At 39.8% G+C, this 17,768-nt stretch overlaps 1 protein-coding gene across 3 annotated transcripts in view; it reads right to left on the bottom strand.

Annotated features, from left to right (window-relative positions):
• The window catches only part of CFI (complement factor I), a 57,870-nt gene that overhangs the window by 15,099 nt on the left and 25,003 nt on the right, over positions 1–17,768 (bottom strand). For 2 of the 3 annotated variants that reach the window (XM_077476727.1, XM_077476724.1), the window contains exons 3-7: positions 13,169–13,331; positions 9,998–10,179; positions 8,552–8,662; positions 7,358–7,465; positions 3,344–3,457 (exon numbers count right to left, since the gene is read on the bottom strand). In XM_077476727.1, coding sequence (XP_077332853.1) covers positions 3,344–3,457; positions 7,358–7,465; positions 8,552–8,662; positions 9,998–10,179; positions 13,169–13,331 — 678 coding nt within the window. The remainder of the gene's footprint in view (positions 1–3,343; positions 3,458–7,357; positions 7,466–8,551; positions 8,663–9,997; positions 10,180–13,168; positions 13,332–17,768) is intronic. The other variant, XM_077476725.1, reaches the window with a different exon arrangement.

The following is a 17,768-nucleotide window of genomic DNA, read 5'->3' as shown; positions in this document are numbered from 1 at the left end:
TTGGCATTACTTTTTATGAGGCAATTGTTTAATTTCATATAAAATGATAATAAAAGATGTAAGACTAAAAGCTAACCTCTGACTTTCCTATGCATTTGATAGAATTCTAAAATTATATAGAAGTACTTACAGCATAGCTAAAATCTTACATTGTAAAGTTAAATAATAGGGAATTGGATATCCTTGGCACTTTCTGGTAAACAGTTGCTTAGGTTTTCTTGATGCACTTTGGAAGATTGATGCAATCAGACTTTCTGTCCCTAATCTATGCAGTGAATCCTAATGCATGGCCTGATTACATCAAGCTCCCAAGAAACCTCTGGATGAACTTACCGTAGTAACTTTTTTCTGCTGCTAGATGTCATCAGTTTCATAACCTCTGAGGCCAGGTCCTCCTGGGCCCAACCTAGCCTAACTGGTCAGTGAGAGAAGCAGTACAATGATGAGCTCCTTTCGCTGTCAGTCTGCTTTCTCTTCCTATCAACATGCTTTTTGCCTGCACTCCCACACTCTATTTGTAGGGACTGCAAGAATCTGATACCAAGTCAAATTCATATGCTTACACTGCATTCATGTGATAAACACATTCAGTGATGTATTAATGCAGGGGTCTCCAAACTTTCTAAACAAAGGGCCAGTTTACTATCCTTCAGACTTTAAGGGGACTAGACTGTGGCCAGTGGGAGTAGAAAATGCCCCAGTTCCAGTGGGAGTAAACAATGTGTCATCATTAGTTTAAGTGGGGGTAATAGTGCCCCTTTGTGGATAACAGTTTGAAGAATAGCACCCCATCATTGGTGTCAGTGGGAGAAGTAGTGCCCCACCATTGGTGTCAGTGTGAGGAATGGTGCCCCATCTTTCGTGTAAGTTGTGGATGGAATAGTGCCCCAAGGGCTGGGTAGAGGCAAAGAAAGGGCCACATCTGGCCCCAGGGCCACAGTTTGGAGACCACTGTATTAATGGACACATAGCTGTGTTAAAGGTCATATTAAACCCTTTCTTTTTTAAAAGCACTTTTAGTAGCCAGTTTAATCACTTACTAAGTATGCATTTTTTTATCTTTTAATCCTTGCCTGTGCTCCTATTTAAATCGATGACATGATAACATTCTATTGCAGCATCATATGGGGCCATCCTTGCATGCAGGGGCTAGCATTGTGTCTCCCTACACTGTGTGCAGCAATAAAAACACAAAGCCCAGTAGCCTAGGATGGCAAGGCACACCCCTGCTACTACCTTCTCCAAGCTAACAGACTGACTGGAGAGGGCACTGTCCACTATTAACTATTTCCTGTAAAGACCAGAATTTCGGAGATGCATTACTCAGAGAGCATAAGTCAGCAGCACTGAAAGTTGTGGGGTAAGAAATTATAAAAAAGTCTACTGGGTAATATTTATTTTATTGTGCATAATGTGTTAAACTAAAACATTCTTAGGGTTTAATACTACTTTAATTTGTGTATTTTATATATGCTCACTATTCATGTAGGTAAAGTAAATAACCAGTTATTGAATCTTCTAAAATGCCACAATCCAATACTCAATAAAAATGTGTAAGTGGTTGTGTGAATCCTCCACAGCTCCTACAGCTAAAATTGTCAGTGTTTTAAAGCTAATTTATGACATATTAATACATTTGTAAATACTTGAATATCCATAGCCTGGTTACAAATACACCTGAAGCTGTCCATGCACCTTACAATTGGATTGTGCTTGAGTATTCTTAATGAGGCCACCTATACAGTCTACCCTAATCAACCTTTATGGTTTAACCCTCGTCTTCCACACTTTTTCACCTTATTTGATACTTTACTCTGGGCAGAGGCTTAAAGTACCTCCACTAGTTATACAATCATGGAGTATTTACAACAGTTACAAAAAGAGTTCCAGGTTCCCCCAGCATGGCATTTTAAATACCTACAGCTCCGCTGTGTGGCAGAGGCCCAGTTGGGACTGCGTGATGTGCAGCCATGCAATACCAAACTGGAACGTGCACTGCTTTCACCTAATCACTCTAAACTTATCTCTACCTATTATGTCCTACTCCCAGATAAACTATCCCCACATTTGGAGAAAGCCCAAGCCAAATGGGCAGTGGATATATCAGACCTCACCTAAGAGGACTGGAAAGCAGTGTGTATCTCATACAATAATTTCCACCAGGGACAAGTTGATACAGTTAAGATACTTACACCACACATATTTTACTCCAAAAATGCTTTTTCTGACGCACAAGAGGACCTTCCGCACATATCAGAAATATGACATAGAACAGGGAGACTTTCTTCATATGGTATGGTCCTGTACTGAGGTCAGACAATAACTGCTTTTATCTTGGAAGTCTTTGAGTTCCCGAACATCTGTAACACTAAATGGTGCCTTCTAGGTGTGTTTGACCCAATACAGTACAAAGTAGTTGTACTGTATTGGGTTAGATCAGAACCCCTCCAAATGTATTTATGGAAATGCCTAATCAATCACAATCTCTTATTATACAGGCTGACTTGGTGTCCAGCAAAGTTTACCAAAGTCGGGGGGTCCTTGGTTGGACACGCAAGATACCAGTGACTCCTTCCATAGTCTGATAACCAATACTCCCTGATACTAATTGATAACTATTGCTGAATGCATGCTACTATAGATGTTTCCACGCCCATGGAACACATATTACTGCTGTATACGTTCTGATTGTCAATATATATTTTAAATGACTGTCAAATGTATATTGTGTATGCATTTAAAATCGGATTGTAAAATCTCTTTTAGATATAGTGTAATGTGAGGGCCTACCTGACTGAATATAAAATAAATGAATAGTTTAGAAAGGCCCCTACACTAAATATAGTTTTAGCAAACCTGAAGGGGATTGTACATTTAGGTTGTACATTTAGGTTTTAATGCGCGCGGCCAACTTTAGGGATCACTGCAACTTTTCTATCAAAATGATGGTGAAGCAATTATTGGTTTGAAGTTGTTTTCCTTTAGCTTTCTTTTGTGATCCAAAGCTGGTTGAAGGTTGTTTTTTTTTTTCATTGTCAGGAAATTGGCAAGCTTTTAGGAAAGTTAACAATCTTGATAATATTAAAACAACATGAAACAATCAGAAAAATTATTATAGACTTAAAACATAGTTTCCAATAATTCACTACTCTACTTTTGCTGATAATGTATGGATAATGCAAGTCGCAGAATAGGACTTTTGGCATAAATTTAGATTTATTTTTTTTAAGTGTCCATTTTTACCAAATGTGTACATACACCATTATTTGAAAATGTACTTATATATTGGTCTGCACTCACAAACACCTGTACATTTACATTTCTAAAGGAAAAGCATAATTACCTATATGAACATGACCTTCGCCTTCATTATTTTCACGGTTTTCTGATCCTTTTCCTTCTGATCCTTTTCCTTCTGATCCTTTTCCTTCTGATCCTTCTCCTTCTGATCCTTCGACTTAAAAAAATATAAACTATTTTATAGTATTTTTCTACATTCAATGTTTATTTTGCTTTAAACAAAGAGAAAAACAAATACGACCCATTTCCAATTGCTCCTGTTTTTCTCTACACCAGTAGCATTAACTTAATCCCACAATTTGAACCCACAAAAAAAAAAAACCCTCTCCTCTTTTAAGTTTTGTATGGCATAAGCCATGTTTGACCCAGGAAAATACTGTATTGTATTTCCCAGGACCCCAAAAATTAGAGCTCTGCTTGATTGATTGGTTGATGACCATGCCCTAGCTTGCATGGTTGCTATTGGCTATTAAAGCTGTCCATCATTGAAAGTTGCAGCATTATTTACAGATATCGTCCATGCCATGGTCTGAAATGGCAGTCTGGGCCAGATTTTGGATGAAACAGGCACACTAATGATGCAGGCGTGTGCTGCTTTCATATTAGAGCCAGAGTTAGAGGTCAGGGCCCCTCACGAGGGGGTCATTGTGTGAAGAAAAAATTCTTTACTTTATATTCAGAAAAAAAAAATACTAGATGCAGAATTACTTTTGTATGTTTTTATCATTTGAAAAAGTGCAAAAATGTATTTTAAATTAAAAAAATAATAAAAATGTTAAACATTTTAACTCCCCCAACCTTTGTCCAACCAAACTCACGCGTAAATGCGAATGCACATGTAGGTCCCACACATTTGTAAACGGTGATTGCACCACACATGTATGGCATCGCCGTGAATGTTTATATTATGTTTATATGTTTATATTAATAATTAATTATATTAATTCTAGTGCCAGAGCACATGTATAACTCTGAATTGGTAACCTGTAAAGGCTTTCAAAGCGTTGCCTATGGAGATTTTTAGGTACCATTGTTTATCGTGATTTCACAGGTGTGCATAATTTTAAGCCTTGACATGTTTGGTATCTATTTACTTGTTACAAGTAAATAGTTTACAATGTTTTGTTTAAAAAATAATGGAAAATACCAAGCCATCTGACTCTTAGTCACACTCAGCCTCAATTTCAGTATCTTTGCTGCAAGGGCCCACCCCTGGCCTTCAAATCTGTTTCTCCAGCCCACCCTGGGTTTGCTCACTCTGAGACTTCCAGACTTCCTTCAGCCTTAGCTTTCTTGGTGTCCCAGACCCTCTCTAGGTCTTCCAGGCAACCTTTTTTTGGCCAGCGGTTTAGACATTAACCACTTACAGACCGGACCATTTTGCTGGTCAAAGACCAGACCACTTTTTGCGATTCGGCACTGCGTCGCTTTAACTGACAATTGCGTGGTCGTGCGACGTGGCTCCCAAACAAAATTGACGTCCTTTTTTTCCCACAAATAGAGCTTTCTTTTGGTGGTATTTGATCACCCCTGCGGTTTTTATTTTTTGCGCTATAAACAAAAATAGAGCGACAATTTTGAAAAAAAAACGCATTCTTTTTTACTTTTTGTTATAATAAATATCCCCCAAAAATATATAAAAAAACATTTTTTTCCCTCAGTTTAGGCCGATACGTAATCTTCTACATATTTTGGGTAAAAAAAATCGCAATAAGCGATTATTGATTGGTTTGCGCAAAAGTTATAGCATTTACAAAATAGGGATAGTTTTATAGCATTTTTATTAATAATTTTTTAATTTTAATTTTTTTTACTAGTAATGGCGGCGATCAGCGATTTTTATTGTGACTGCGATATTGTGGGGGACCCATCGGACATTTTTGACATATTTTTGGGACCATTGTCATTTATACAGTAATCACTGCTATATAAATGCAGTGATTCCTGTGTAAATAACACTGGCAATGAAGGGGTTAACCAGGGGGTGGCAGTGTAGGGGTTAAGTGTTCCTAGGGGTGTGTTACTAACTGTGGGGGGGTTGGGCTTTCATTTAGTGAACACTGATCTCTGCTCCAATCACATGGAGGATGGCATGCTCCCGACGGCAGGGCGGCATTGAAGATTGGACGTACCTGTACGCCAATATGCCTGCCCGTGCCATTCTGTCAACGTACATCGGCGTGCGCTGGTCGGGAACCGGTTAATGGCTGTTTATTGAGTTATTTTGAGGGGACAGCAAATTTACACTGTTATACAAGCTGTACACTCACTACTTTACAATGTAGCAAAGTGTAATTTATTCAGTGTTACATGAGTGTTACATGAAAACACCCATGCAAGCATAGAGAGAGCATGCAAACCCCATGAGGAGTAGTATAGTATCCAGCCAGAAATGCAAACTACTAAGTCACTGCGCCACCCCTACCAAAAACGCTTATGCGGTGTTATTGAACAAACAAGTTAAAAGGAGTTTCTGAAACCCGTTAAAGCCGCGTACACACGGGCGAACTGTATGGCCAACTTAGTCCGTCAGACAATCCGACGGACAGTCCGTCCTACTTTCGAATGAACGGACTTGACCACACACGGATGCACAAACAGTCCGTCGAAAGCTTGCGCGATGACGTGTACAGCACGTACGACGGGACTAGAAATAGGAAGTCCAATACACAGCAATGCAACCTTTCGCCGTGTAAATCCTTTCTGAGCATGCGCCATACTTAGTCCGTCGAACTAGCCTACTCACGAGCGGATTGTCCGCTGAAACCAAAGTATGACGGACAGTATTACGGAAATTCCGAAATACTTAGTCCGCCAGACTGCACGCTGAAAAAGTCAGCTGAAGCCCACACACGAGCGGACTGTCCGCTGAAATGTGTTTCGACTGACTAAGTTGGCCAGACAGTCCGCCGTGTGTACGCGGCTTATGACTTATTTTTTCGGATTACTTTCCACTAAGAAATATAAACTGAAAGTTCCATTGGACTTTAATGATACGATATACCATAAAAGCACAATACTTAAAGCGGTAGTAAATACGCACTTTTTTTTTTTTTTTTAAACAAAAAAACATGCAAGAACGAAGTGCCGGTATCTCATCCGATCAACGCCGAGGGAGCTGACATGTTCCCTTGGCATGTCTTCCGGGTATCGCGGCTCTGGCGCTGTGAGTGGCCGAATCCGCTATATATCAATCCTGCGCATGCACGCAAGAGTCTTTTTCCCGGCAAGGTCTAGCAGCTCTGCTGGACCTTCAGCCGGTCCTTAACAGCGCATGCTTTTCATGACGTCAGCGTCTGCATGAAAAGTAAATAACTTCTAAACCGTACAGGTTTAGGAGATATTAATTTTACCTACAGGTAAGCCTTATTATAGGCTTACCTGTAGGTAAAAGTTCAAATAAAGACTATACAACCAATTTAAATCGGATAATGCAGTCTTAGGAAGTACACCTGTACAAAACAGCTGTCGATTTCCTTGCATTTCTGGTGCCTCCACCCTTAGGCCTCTTTCACATGGGCCTAGAGATACGGAAAAATGAAAAAGGTGGGTTAACTTGGCTATTGTTCAAAGTACGTTAATAAACACTGCCCAGATGCCACTTCTGATTTTCAGTTTTTTTTTCACAAGAGGAAGTAAATGTTTTAAAAAATGGCACTAAACGCTCTGATTTGACTTCGATGGAGGTGGTAGCTTGTGGCGAAGCCTAGAATATGCAACATGCTCTAAAACTCTTGATGCAACGCAATAAGTGATGCCAACGCGCATGTGTGTACTGCCCCACCCACTTGACATTATTTTAATAACCTAGTGCATTAGAAGAAGGTAAGAGAATTAAAAAATTTTGCTGCATCTCTAGGCTCATGTGGAAAAAAAAAAAATCTAGTGGTGGTAACTCATTATGCTCACTATGGATATTTTATTAATTTATGATAGCTGGGACTTTTGACTTTGATTATAACAATAATCTGCTCCACACTTGCATCCTAGAATGATTGATCATTATCTTTACATACATTATAAACATTATTCAAATTACGTTTGTGTTATTTTATACCTTTGCAATTGACTTCGTCCTCTCCTTTGAGACAGTCCATCTGACCGTTGCATACATAATGCTCTGGAATGCAGATGTCTGATGAACAGTGAAAACCTTTTCGACAGCCTGAAACAACATTACACAAAATGTTCAAAATAGATTACTTAATGGGAGAACTAAGGTCCTCTTAGAGTGCTGTATGGTTGTCAACTCAATTAGGGATAGTGGTCACATGCCAAGGAGATAAGCCTCCTCAAATAATCCTACCCAATCATTGTGATGTATACAGTGGTCTAACTTTTAAATATATGGTTTATGGGGCTAAGCAGGACCGGTGCTTTCTCAGGGTTATCCATGCAATAGTTATTCGGCTGTACATCTTGTTTTTATGCAGTTTTTTAAAATTATTGATGATGTGAAATTGAATTCATGTGCTTTTAAAGTTGTGTGTTCCTTTTTTCCCCTTTTTTGTTTCATATTTTGAGTCGGGATGTGGTGCCAATTCTAACAAACTGTGACCTTTATTTGTACATGCTGTATGTACTTACCCTTGCATTTCTGATACTGCAGTCAACAACTTCCAATACCCAGGGCTTGCACCCTAATTAGGTATTGCTGTTTTTTCCATATGCCCCGTATAGGCCATTTTGTTTAAAAGCAGACAAGAGCGCAATTCTAAAAAATGGCTGGGGACATATTAAAGTATAACTGAAGACAAAACTTTTTGTTTTAGATAAAGTGGAGAAGAATTACAACTCCCATAAGGTGTGTATTGGTGCCTGTGTCCCTGTTAGGGAGATTCACCTTCTGTTCATTCCAGCGACTGAATGACTGAAAGTGACTGAATCACTGAAATTAAGAGAAAATTCAAAATTTTCAGTGGTCAACAGAAAAGAAATAGAGGTGACATTTTCCAATGGGAACACTAGTTCGGGTCACCCTGGTGACTACTAGAGATTTCTAGAACTTTGGAGTGATTTCCTTTCACTTCCTGTTGGGGCTAGGAGACAAGAAGTGAAGGGAAATCTCCCCAATGGGATACTGACAGAGGTTATAATCCTACCCTGCTCTATCCAAACTGAAAAAAAAAGTTTTTTCCCAGTTACACTTTAAGCATAATTTACAAACTACATCCACATTCTCTGCTCCACACTTAATATTTTGGATAGCTCCTTATATATAAAATTGTTTGTCTTCTAAATGTATACTTACTTGAACAGCACAGTTCATCACTGAGATCTCCACAGTTATCAGCCCCATTACAGGCATGATCTGCAGGAATGCATTTCCCATTTACACATGTGAATTCATCATCTGTACAATCTGAAATATAATACAATGCATTCTTTATGTCTGCATTTTAATAATGTAAACTTGTAAACATTGCAAAATGTAACTGTGCTTACTCAACTTTCAGCACACTTAAAAAAAAAAAGCAATTGTATTTATAATGTAGAGTGTTGTGATGGGGTGACAGGTTAATATTACTAGAGTAACTAGTAACTAAACAAATTGAATCATCGATGTTTTGTGTGCTTAAGGGCCAAAGTTAGCTATACACAAATGGGTTTTCAAATAACCATTCATATTTAAGTTTTCAATACATTTGATGACTTGACAAATGTAGTACTTCAAAATGAAATTTGTTTTTAACATTTCATTTTGGAGTGAATGGTCTTTCTGGAATAAAAACCACATACACACATTTTTACATCCTGCTTCTTCAAAGTTTCTTTTCACCATGGTCATAAGCAAATGTTATTTTGACCCCATTAACAATTCGTAAATCAAACAAATGTTCAAAAAACAAAAAATTTCAAATGAGATGTTACTAGTGTGTGAAAAGCCTTCTTTAATCAAATATCATATAAATGCCTGTGACGGACTCTGGACACCCTGTTGGTTATTTCTGCCAAGAAGCTGCTTCCCAAGTCCTGGAACATGAGACCAATGGATCTGTCTATAGAAACCCCAAGGACCAGACACATATTTTTGGTTTAAAAAAAAAAATCGCAATAAACGTATATATTGATCGGTTTGCGCAAAAGTTATCGCGTCTACAAAATAGGCAATAGATTTATGGCATTTTTATTATAATTTTTTTTTATTAGTAATGGTGGTGATCTGCGATTTTTATCATGACTGCGACATTGCGGCGGACAGATCGGACACTTTCATTATTGGTTGAAAGAATAGTGCCCCATCATTGGTGTCAGTGGCAGGAATAGTGACCATAATTGATGTCAGTGGGAGGAATAGTGCCCTATCATTGGTGTTAGTGGGAGGAATATTGTAGTGCCCCATCATTGGTGTCAATGGGAGGAATATTGCCTTATTGTTGGTGTTAATGATGTGAATTATGGCCCATTGTTTGTGTCAGTGGGAGGAACAGTGCCCCAAGGGTCAGATAAAGACAAGCAAAGGGCCACATCTGGCTCCCTGGGCCAAAGTTTGGAGACCACTGATTTAGTCCCTTTGTGGCTATTGAAGGACATATTAAATTAAAAAAGATTGTGCTTGGATTTCAACTTTACATTTTCTGCGTGGTTATATAATACTTAGTTTATTTTCTGCAACAACTTAAGTTACCCAGATGAAATGAATGGTAGACATCGACAAAAGTTATGCCTAAATAATTCATTCTACAAAGATACAAACCCCTTTTCTCTTTATAACAATTGACTGCCGCCCACAAGTTTTCACTGGCGGTATCTTTCTTCATTATACATTCAGCCATGGAGGTTTCTACCCCTCTGCAGGTTACATGAAGACATTCAGTATGTTGTCCTTGTTGTACATCTTCTTTGAAGCTGGCCTTAAGTGGTTCTGGCAATGCACCTCTAGGAAAAAATACATTATGGAAAGAGTCGTATTAATATGTTGTCACTTGAGAAAACATTCAAAAAATATCTACTGGTTTACTGTGAGTCATGGATACTTTGAACACTAGATCAGAGATGTCTAGAATTTTGTCAACTTAAAGAACATTTCAAGGCTTTTTTGGATATGATAGCCCATGGAAGGTTTATAACCTCTACTGAGTTGTAATTGCAGAGACAAATACATGAACCAGTCATGCCTGGTACCGATTTTGGAGTGGTCATACTGGACACTCCAACCTCAGTGTACTCACTTCCTCCCAGTCACAGTGGATCAACAATGGGTTGTGGGGGATGAGTCCGTATGCCATTGTGGGTATGACTGTGAAGCCTCTGCACATAGTATCTCTCCAGAAGACACTCCAAAGCTCCTAAATGAATGTTAATGGAAAAAATGAAGCCTCTCTTAAGACTTCTCTAATCCTCAATTCTGGCTTCGGGGTCCATTCCTCCCACACACAACTCAGCAAAGTTCTGGAGCTGCACATCAATTCCAAACAATGAAATCAACTTTATTGTTCAGCACAAACACAGACACTCCACTCTAACATGCTTCTCCCTATGTTTATGCATGTATTTAGGGACTCCTAAGTATGTGCATAAATTGTACAGACTTGCCATATGAAACATTAACCAGTTTATACATTTCCCCATATTTGGCAAAACTACTGTAGCATGCCCCCTTGACCCACAGGAGCATGGTGGAAACCCTCAGAGAGAAAGTGGGCTGACATTTTACCTCAGGGGCAGATCTCTTAGGCATAATGGGACATGTGAACAGATGGGTGCCAGTCACTTTAACCACTTGACCTCTGGGAGATTTACCCCTCTTCATGACCATTGCTTTAAATGACAATTGCGCAGTCAAGTAACGCTGTACCCAAATTAAATGTATTCCCTTTTTCCCACAAATAGAGCTTTCTTTTGGTGGTATGTGTTCACCACTGTGTTTTTTATTTTTTTCCATATAAACAAAACAAAAAAACGATAATAAAAAATAAAAATAAAAAAAATATATATATATATTTTTTTACTTTCTGCTATAAAACATATGCAATAAAAAAACATGTAAAAAAATATAAATGTCTTCATAAAATTAGGCCAATATGTATCCCGCTACATGTTTTTGTTAAAAAAATCCCAATAAGCATATATTGAATGTTATAACATCTACAAACGATGGGATATATTTATGGAATTTTAATTAATTCTTTTTTTACACTATTAATGACAGCGATCAGCGAATTATAGCGGGACTGCGATGTTGCGCCGGACAATTAGACACTGACACTTTTGATGCTTTGCAGGAACCAGTGACACTAATAAAGTGATCGGTGCTAAAAATACTGCCACTGTACTAATGACATTGGCTGGGAAGGGGGTTGAACATCTAGGGCAATCAAAGGGTTAACGTCATGCCTAGCCAGTGTTTGTGTTTACTATGTATGCTGCTTTAACTAGGGGAAGGGATGGATACTAGTCCCTGCTTTGCAGGAACACATAATCAATTTCCCCCCATAGAACAGCAATCTGTTTACATAGGCAGATCACCATTCTGTGTTGTTTACCGATGATCGGTGGGTGCCAGTGGACATTGAGTGCCCGGCACCTGCAGATCAGCTTTTGCTGTGAAGAATCACAGCAGAAGCGGCCCACCAGTGGTGCACGCATGCCCCCTTCAGGCAGAATTGAAGAATTACTTATGTATACATGATCCTGTGCACAGTTGCCGCCCTGCAGCAGTAAAATTGCTATAGAGCAGTCGGCAAGTGGTTAAGGTACAAAACAAAAAGGGAGTATGTTGCTCATACCACAAAAACTCCAGGATAGAGAGAGATAGGGAGTTCTGAACACCCATTACTAGTTTGCAGACTCAACGGCACACAAAAAGAGACAACTCTCTTAAAGAACCTTTAAGCTTAACCCAGCAATCTGTACCTTCTTAGTAACAGTCGTCTCCATTAGCAACCACAACTTTCCAGTAGCAGCAGAGATACTCAGGATGAGCCTATCTTGACACTTTCCCAGGCTCTCCAAAAGTTCCTCACCCATGACCTCATGCGGCAGAGTGGCTTCTGGTATTTTATCACACAGATCATCAGTTTCTTTCCTGTCCTCAGCCAGGCTTCTAGATCACAGAGCCTGAAGCACAGTTATAGGCCTCAGGCTTCAGGCCTTATTACTCAGCTGTTCAGTGTGGCCCTGTATCTTTAAGAAGGGGTGGCTCCCCTTCAGTCCACCTGCTCTCACCTATTCATCAGAATGAATGTGCCTCCACTGTGGGGACACTTATAAGTTAGTGTTAGGTACCACAGATACCAGGGTGCCTTGACGAGGCTCTGTGGCTTACGCATGCATTTGCAAATGTGTGCAGACTAAACCCCTGCTTTTAACGCATAGTGCAAGACAGGTTAACTTGGTTGTATGCGGGCTGGTCAGTAAGTTAAGCTTGGATTTTTTCTTGGATTTATCCATGGCCTTGTTTATATCCACATACATCTCCCCTAGGCCAGAGCCTGGCTGAAAGAGCGATCACTTGGCCCTCCTCAAATATTTAGACTCTCCCTAGCATGCACCAGTGGCTATAAAATTCTTACTGGTTGGCTAGGGAAAGCATGAATATTCATAAGACAGTTTTACTGTAGTTTTTCATACTAATACCAGAGGTACCAGTGACACCTACAGGCAGAAGAGAGAAACTAAAGCTTCACTAAATTTAAGGTAAACCAAAATAAACACATAGACTATAAATCAGATAGGTTGTCTGACTAGTAGCCCCGGCTTAGTACAGGGTGGTTAAACTACCAAATGCATTTTACTGTCCACACATACCTAATATCAGTATACGATGAGAAAGCCGTTTACACATGAAACAGTGAAAAATTATAATGTGGAGGAGAACATAAAACACAAAATAGATAATTAGTCAAATAAAACTGCTGTGACTTACAGGGGAAATCCAAGTTGCTTGCAGGCTACATTGGCTTCTGTGATTGTCCATTTTTCCGGGCACACAAGGATTTCCTTTGTATTTCCAGGTAATTTTATTAACACAGTGCCATTATTCTTCACAATATTGCCATTTCTTTTCTTCACCGATATTTCAAATTTTCCTACATTGTAAAAACAAAAGTAATGGTATGACAACCTGGGGCCAGAACAGTGATTGTCCTTTAATGTGATGTGCAACTGATTTACAGTTAGGTTAAGAAGAAAACCTGCAGGTAGTCTAGAGGTTTAAAACCTGGCCCAATTTGCTTGGAGAAGACAAAATTATTTTCTAATCCCACAAAGGCAATTGAATACTGCTTGGATTGGAAATTTATGAAATCTCCATTAACAAGTTCTTGCAAAAGTTTATACATTTTCAAAGATTTTACAGTAAAGAATCTGTTTTCTTCTGCAGAGATTAAAGGGGTTGTAAACTGTCACTTCTGACAGTGACCACCCCCCTCCAGCCCCCGTTTTTACTCAACTGAGTCCTTCGTTCCCTCAGCGGAGACGCACTGTACCTCTCTACCCGGGGTTCTGGGCTCTTGATTGGATAGATTGATAACAGCGCAGCCATTGGCTCCTGCTGCTGTCAATCAAATGCAATGACGCGGGCGCCGGGAGGTGGGGCCGAGTCCGGCATTCTGTGTCAATAGATGCAAATGCTGGACTCGGGAGCGCACCCACAAGGTAACCCCCCGCGAGAGCGCTTCTCCCAGGGGGTTTACCGATGTCGGGAGGAGCCACGAGATACGCCAGAGGACCTCAGAAGATGGCGATTGGGGTCACACTGTGCAAAATGGAGCACAGTGGAGGTAAGTATGACATGTTTGTTATTTTTAAAAAAACAAAAACGATGGTTTACATACCCTTTAAATTCTATCCATCAGGCCAAAAGGTTCTCCCCATATCTTTTGTGTTGCTCTAAAAAGTGAGTATGTGTGCTGGCCTTGAAAATTAATAGCTGTATAACCCTTGTTGCAAATGTAAAAGCTAGACCTTCGCGGACGGAACTTTTGCATGCTATCTTCTTGTAATCGTAGAGAGTCATAGGTGTCCCGGGAGCTGCACATCAAGTCAAAGTCTGCAGATTGATAGTGAATGGCCGTTTCAGTCTGGACACCCGTGAGGCCACACCCCCTGGGACAAGTCTGCCATTTACTATCACACAGCAGACTTTGATTTGAAGTGTGGCTCCCTGGGACAACTATTACTCTTTACCATTACTTGGAGTATAGACTAACTCCATTCCCAGCTAGTACTCATAGTGGTGGGAACAGGATTTCATTCCTATATAGCCTGAGCAGCTCACACGCATATCTTGGTTCACTAATTCTGGTAATAACCATATAAACATTGGAGGATAGTGCTCCATTATTTGAGAGGGTGGCAAATAAACAATCCCCCCGACAGGTCTGCGCTTACCCCATACAGGTTGCGGCTTCCTTAGCTTCTCCTCCTGGCCCACTCTGGTCCTAAGACCCACTTCCTGTCCTGATTGGCGGAGAAACCAGGAGACTATAGCAAATATTGTTTCGCTAATGTCACAAGTGGATGGTCTCAAGGGGCAGTGCTCTGCAGTCGAAGCCCAACTTTTTTCAAGCCAATATGAGCCTCAGGCTCTAATCATGTGCTTAAAAAAGAAAAAAACACTTGTAGAAATCTAGGAGTCCGGCATCCTGCATGGAGATTAGGGGCCAGCGCATGGAGATTAGGGAAGTGGCACCCCTGCACCCCTTATGGACTGACCACTGCTGCATATAAATACTATTAAAACAGAAAATGAATAGCTGTGCAGACATTGCGACAATGTACACCTTGCCACAACAATTTGTATAGGTGTCAAATGGTTCTTATTCTTGAACCCATACACTTTCCAACCTTTGTAATTAACATGACCAATATAGCTTGTGGATTATCCAAGCTTTTTATTTTTCAAACTATCTGAAACAGGTCTGTTCTATAGCTATACACACAAAAGTAAAGGAGTTGATATTGTTTACTGTTACATAGAAATAAAAAGGTTTCTATGGAAAAATCTCTATCGAGGTGGGAAACCACATTCAAACAGTGATGTCAGGCAACAACTGGTTTCTTTCACGCAGTGGCATAGCTAGCACACCTGGCACCTGGGGCTGGTCATTTTTTTATCACCCCCCCCCCAAAGAAAAATGGTATGTGGCAATTAGGGTTGCACTGATACCAATACTGAGCATTTGTACTTGTGCTTGGGCAAATGCTCCGATACTTGAGCCGATACCTGGGCAGTCAGGGGATGATCAGTGCGGTGGTGGGGGGAGTTACAGGCACTGATCCCCCGAATATAATAAAATAGTAGTGTTGCGCTAAAATCACGTAAGACTAAAGTGCTACGTGCAAAATGTGCAAACCAAGCTAAATGCAACAAGAAAATTAGGGGCAGGGAGTGAGAAATCGCCCAAAAACACCACCCTACCACTTCAAAATATATAAACGTGATTCCAAAAAGTCAAATAAAAGTGAATAGATGCCAATTTGTACCATGTAAGGTAAGTGACAACAATGTGCAATGTGCAGTCCAAAGTAAATAAGAAAATGGTGCATCAATCAATATATAAAAAACATCAAAGGAATCTATAAAAATAGATTTGAGCAGTGCTAATAAATCATTATCGCATTAACATCAATCTCCTTTGTGCAATCAATATTCAATAAAATTCAATACATTCAATAATTCAACATAGTCCATATATCCTATATTAGGAATTTCTGTCAAACACTGTGAGCCCTTGTACACACGGTCGGAGATTCCAACAACCAATCCGACGGATTTTGTCTGAAACTGTTGTATACACACGGCCGGCGAAGTTGTTGGAAAAGCCGATCGTTCAGAACGTGATGACGTTATTTTGTTACGACGGGACTACGTTCAGGCTAGTAGCCAATAGCTTTGGTGTAGGAATTTGATCTGAGCATGCGTGGCACTTTGTCCGATCGGAATTCTCTACACATGATCAGAGTATGTCCGATCGGAGCATTTGGAATATCCGACAAAACGCTCCGATCAGACACATTCCATCGGAATCTCCAATCGTATGTACAAGGGCTAAGACAGAGTCTATTGAAGGTAAAGCAGTTGTGAAATGCTGGCACCGACAGACATCACCTCCACCCGTGCACAGATAAAAGAGGGGGGGGGTGGAAGAAGCTCTTACTGGGAACAACAGGTTCAATCTGGCATATAAATCAACCTTTCAACTGTGGTAACAGCCTTCACTCTTTTATCCACCACTGCGCTTTTATCCCCTCAATATCTCAGTGAAAATAGAAAGAAACAGCGGACATAGCGTAATCCCATTTAAAAATAATTTTTAATACTATTCTTAAAAACCTTCACAATATGCATGCACAAAAGAAGAATCATATCACAGCGTTGGTTCACATTTACAATTGCAGTATCAGATGAATGCAGTCTCTCCTACCACTCACTGTGGCTTGCTATAGCTGTAACTGTAGCTTTCTAAGGATACTGATGTGGTTACACTCTTCGTATGGCTCCACCCTCCGCGAAAAAGTTACGTGACAGTGACGTAACACGTAGGGAAGCGGAGCCTGTGACAGCGCACGATAGAACCTGGCAGTTTCTATGTTGCATAAACAAGCGGTGATATCTGACCATTCTTTTTCTAACAGCACTACTATCATTCATCTAATGTGAGTGGATACAATACTGAATCCAAGTGGTTTAGCATTTGGAGCATTGCGCAATGATATCTATATTTCTCCTTGTTTCCTAAAAGCAAATATCCAACCTTAAGCGGAGCAGCAGGATAATCCCTTTTTAATCATTCCACGTGGACATTCGGATTAAGGTGAAGCTTGTACATTTGGGATATCCACATTATGCTGGAAGCCTAAATGCGCTCAGGAGTGGCTATTTCCTCATTTACTCACTTTTATCTCCTAGACTTGTTTATTCATGATGATATATTGTGACTTATTATTATGGGCTTTATGGTGATATAGTATTTATTATGTATCGCTGAATGTAGCCCACTGGACATTTTGCACATTAATTAATTAATTTATTTATCTATTTTTCTACATTGTATATCAATTTTGTATATGTACATATTGTTTTGGTATTTTACCTTGGTATATATTGATTGATGCACCATTTTTTAGCACCACAGTCTAGGGTGTTGGTGATTTTTTTATGGCTATGGTGCACATTTTGCACGTAGCACTTTAGTACTTATAGATGTAATATTGATTTTAGAGCAACACTACTATTTTATTATTTAATCATCCGGGTGACTGACCATGTTTAAGTGTTTGCAGCTTTTTTCATTTGGGTACATTCCACTTATTGTCCATTTTTGCGCTTTAGTATTTTTGTTTGATCCCCCTGTATAGATTTCAATAAAGCAGTTAACAGCCACTTCTCCCCCTCTCCTTCCCGCAGCTTTCAGCTGCTTTATTCAAATTTTTACAGTAGAATCGTGCTCTTAACTCCCCCCACTGTCACACCGATCACCCCTGACTGTCCCCGTATCCTACTCCAGTCCCCCTGTCAGGAT

This window comes from Lithobates pipiens, unplaced genomic scaffold (assembly GCF_037356315.1).
Source record: "Lithobates pipiens isolate NorthernLeopardFrog02 unplaced genomic scaffold, aLitPip1_a1.2 Scaffold_13, whole genome shotgun sequence".
Taxonomy (NCBI): Eukaryota; Metazoa; Chordata; class Amphibia; order Anura; family Ranidae; genus Lithobates; species Lithobates pipiens.
Note: the sequence above shows the minus strand (reverse complement) of the source record. Positions and strands in the feature narration are given on the sequence as shown.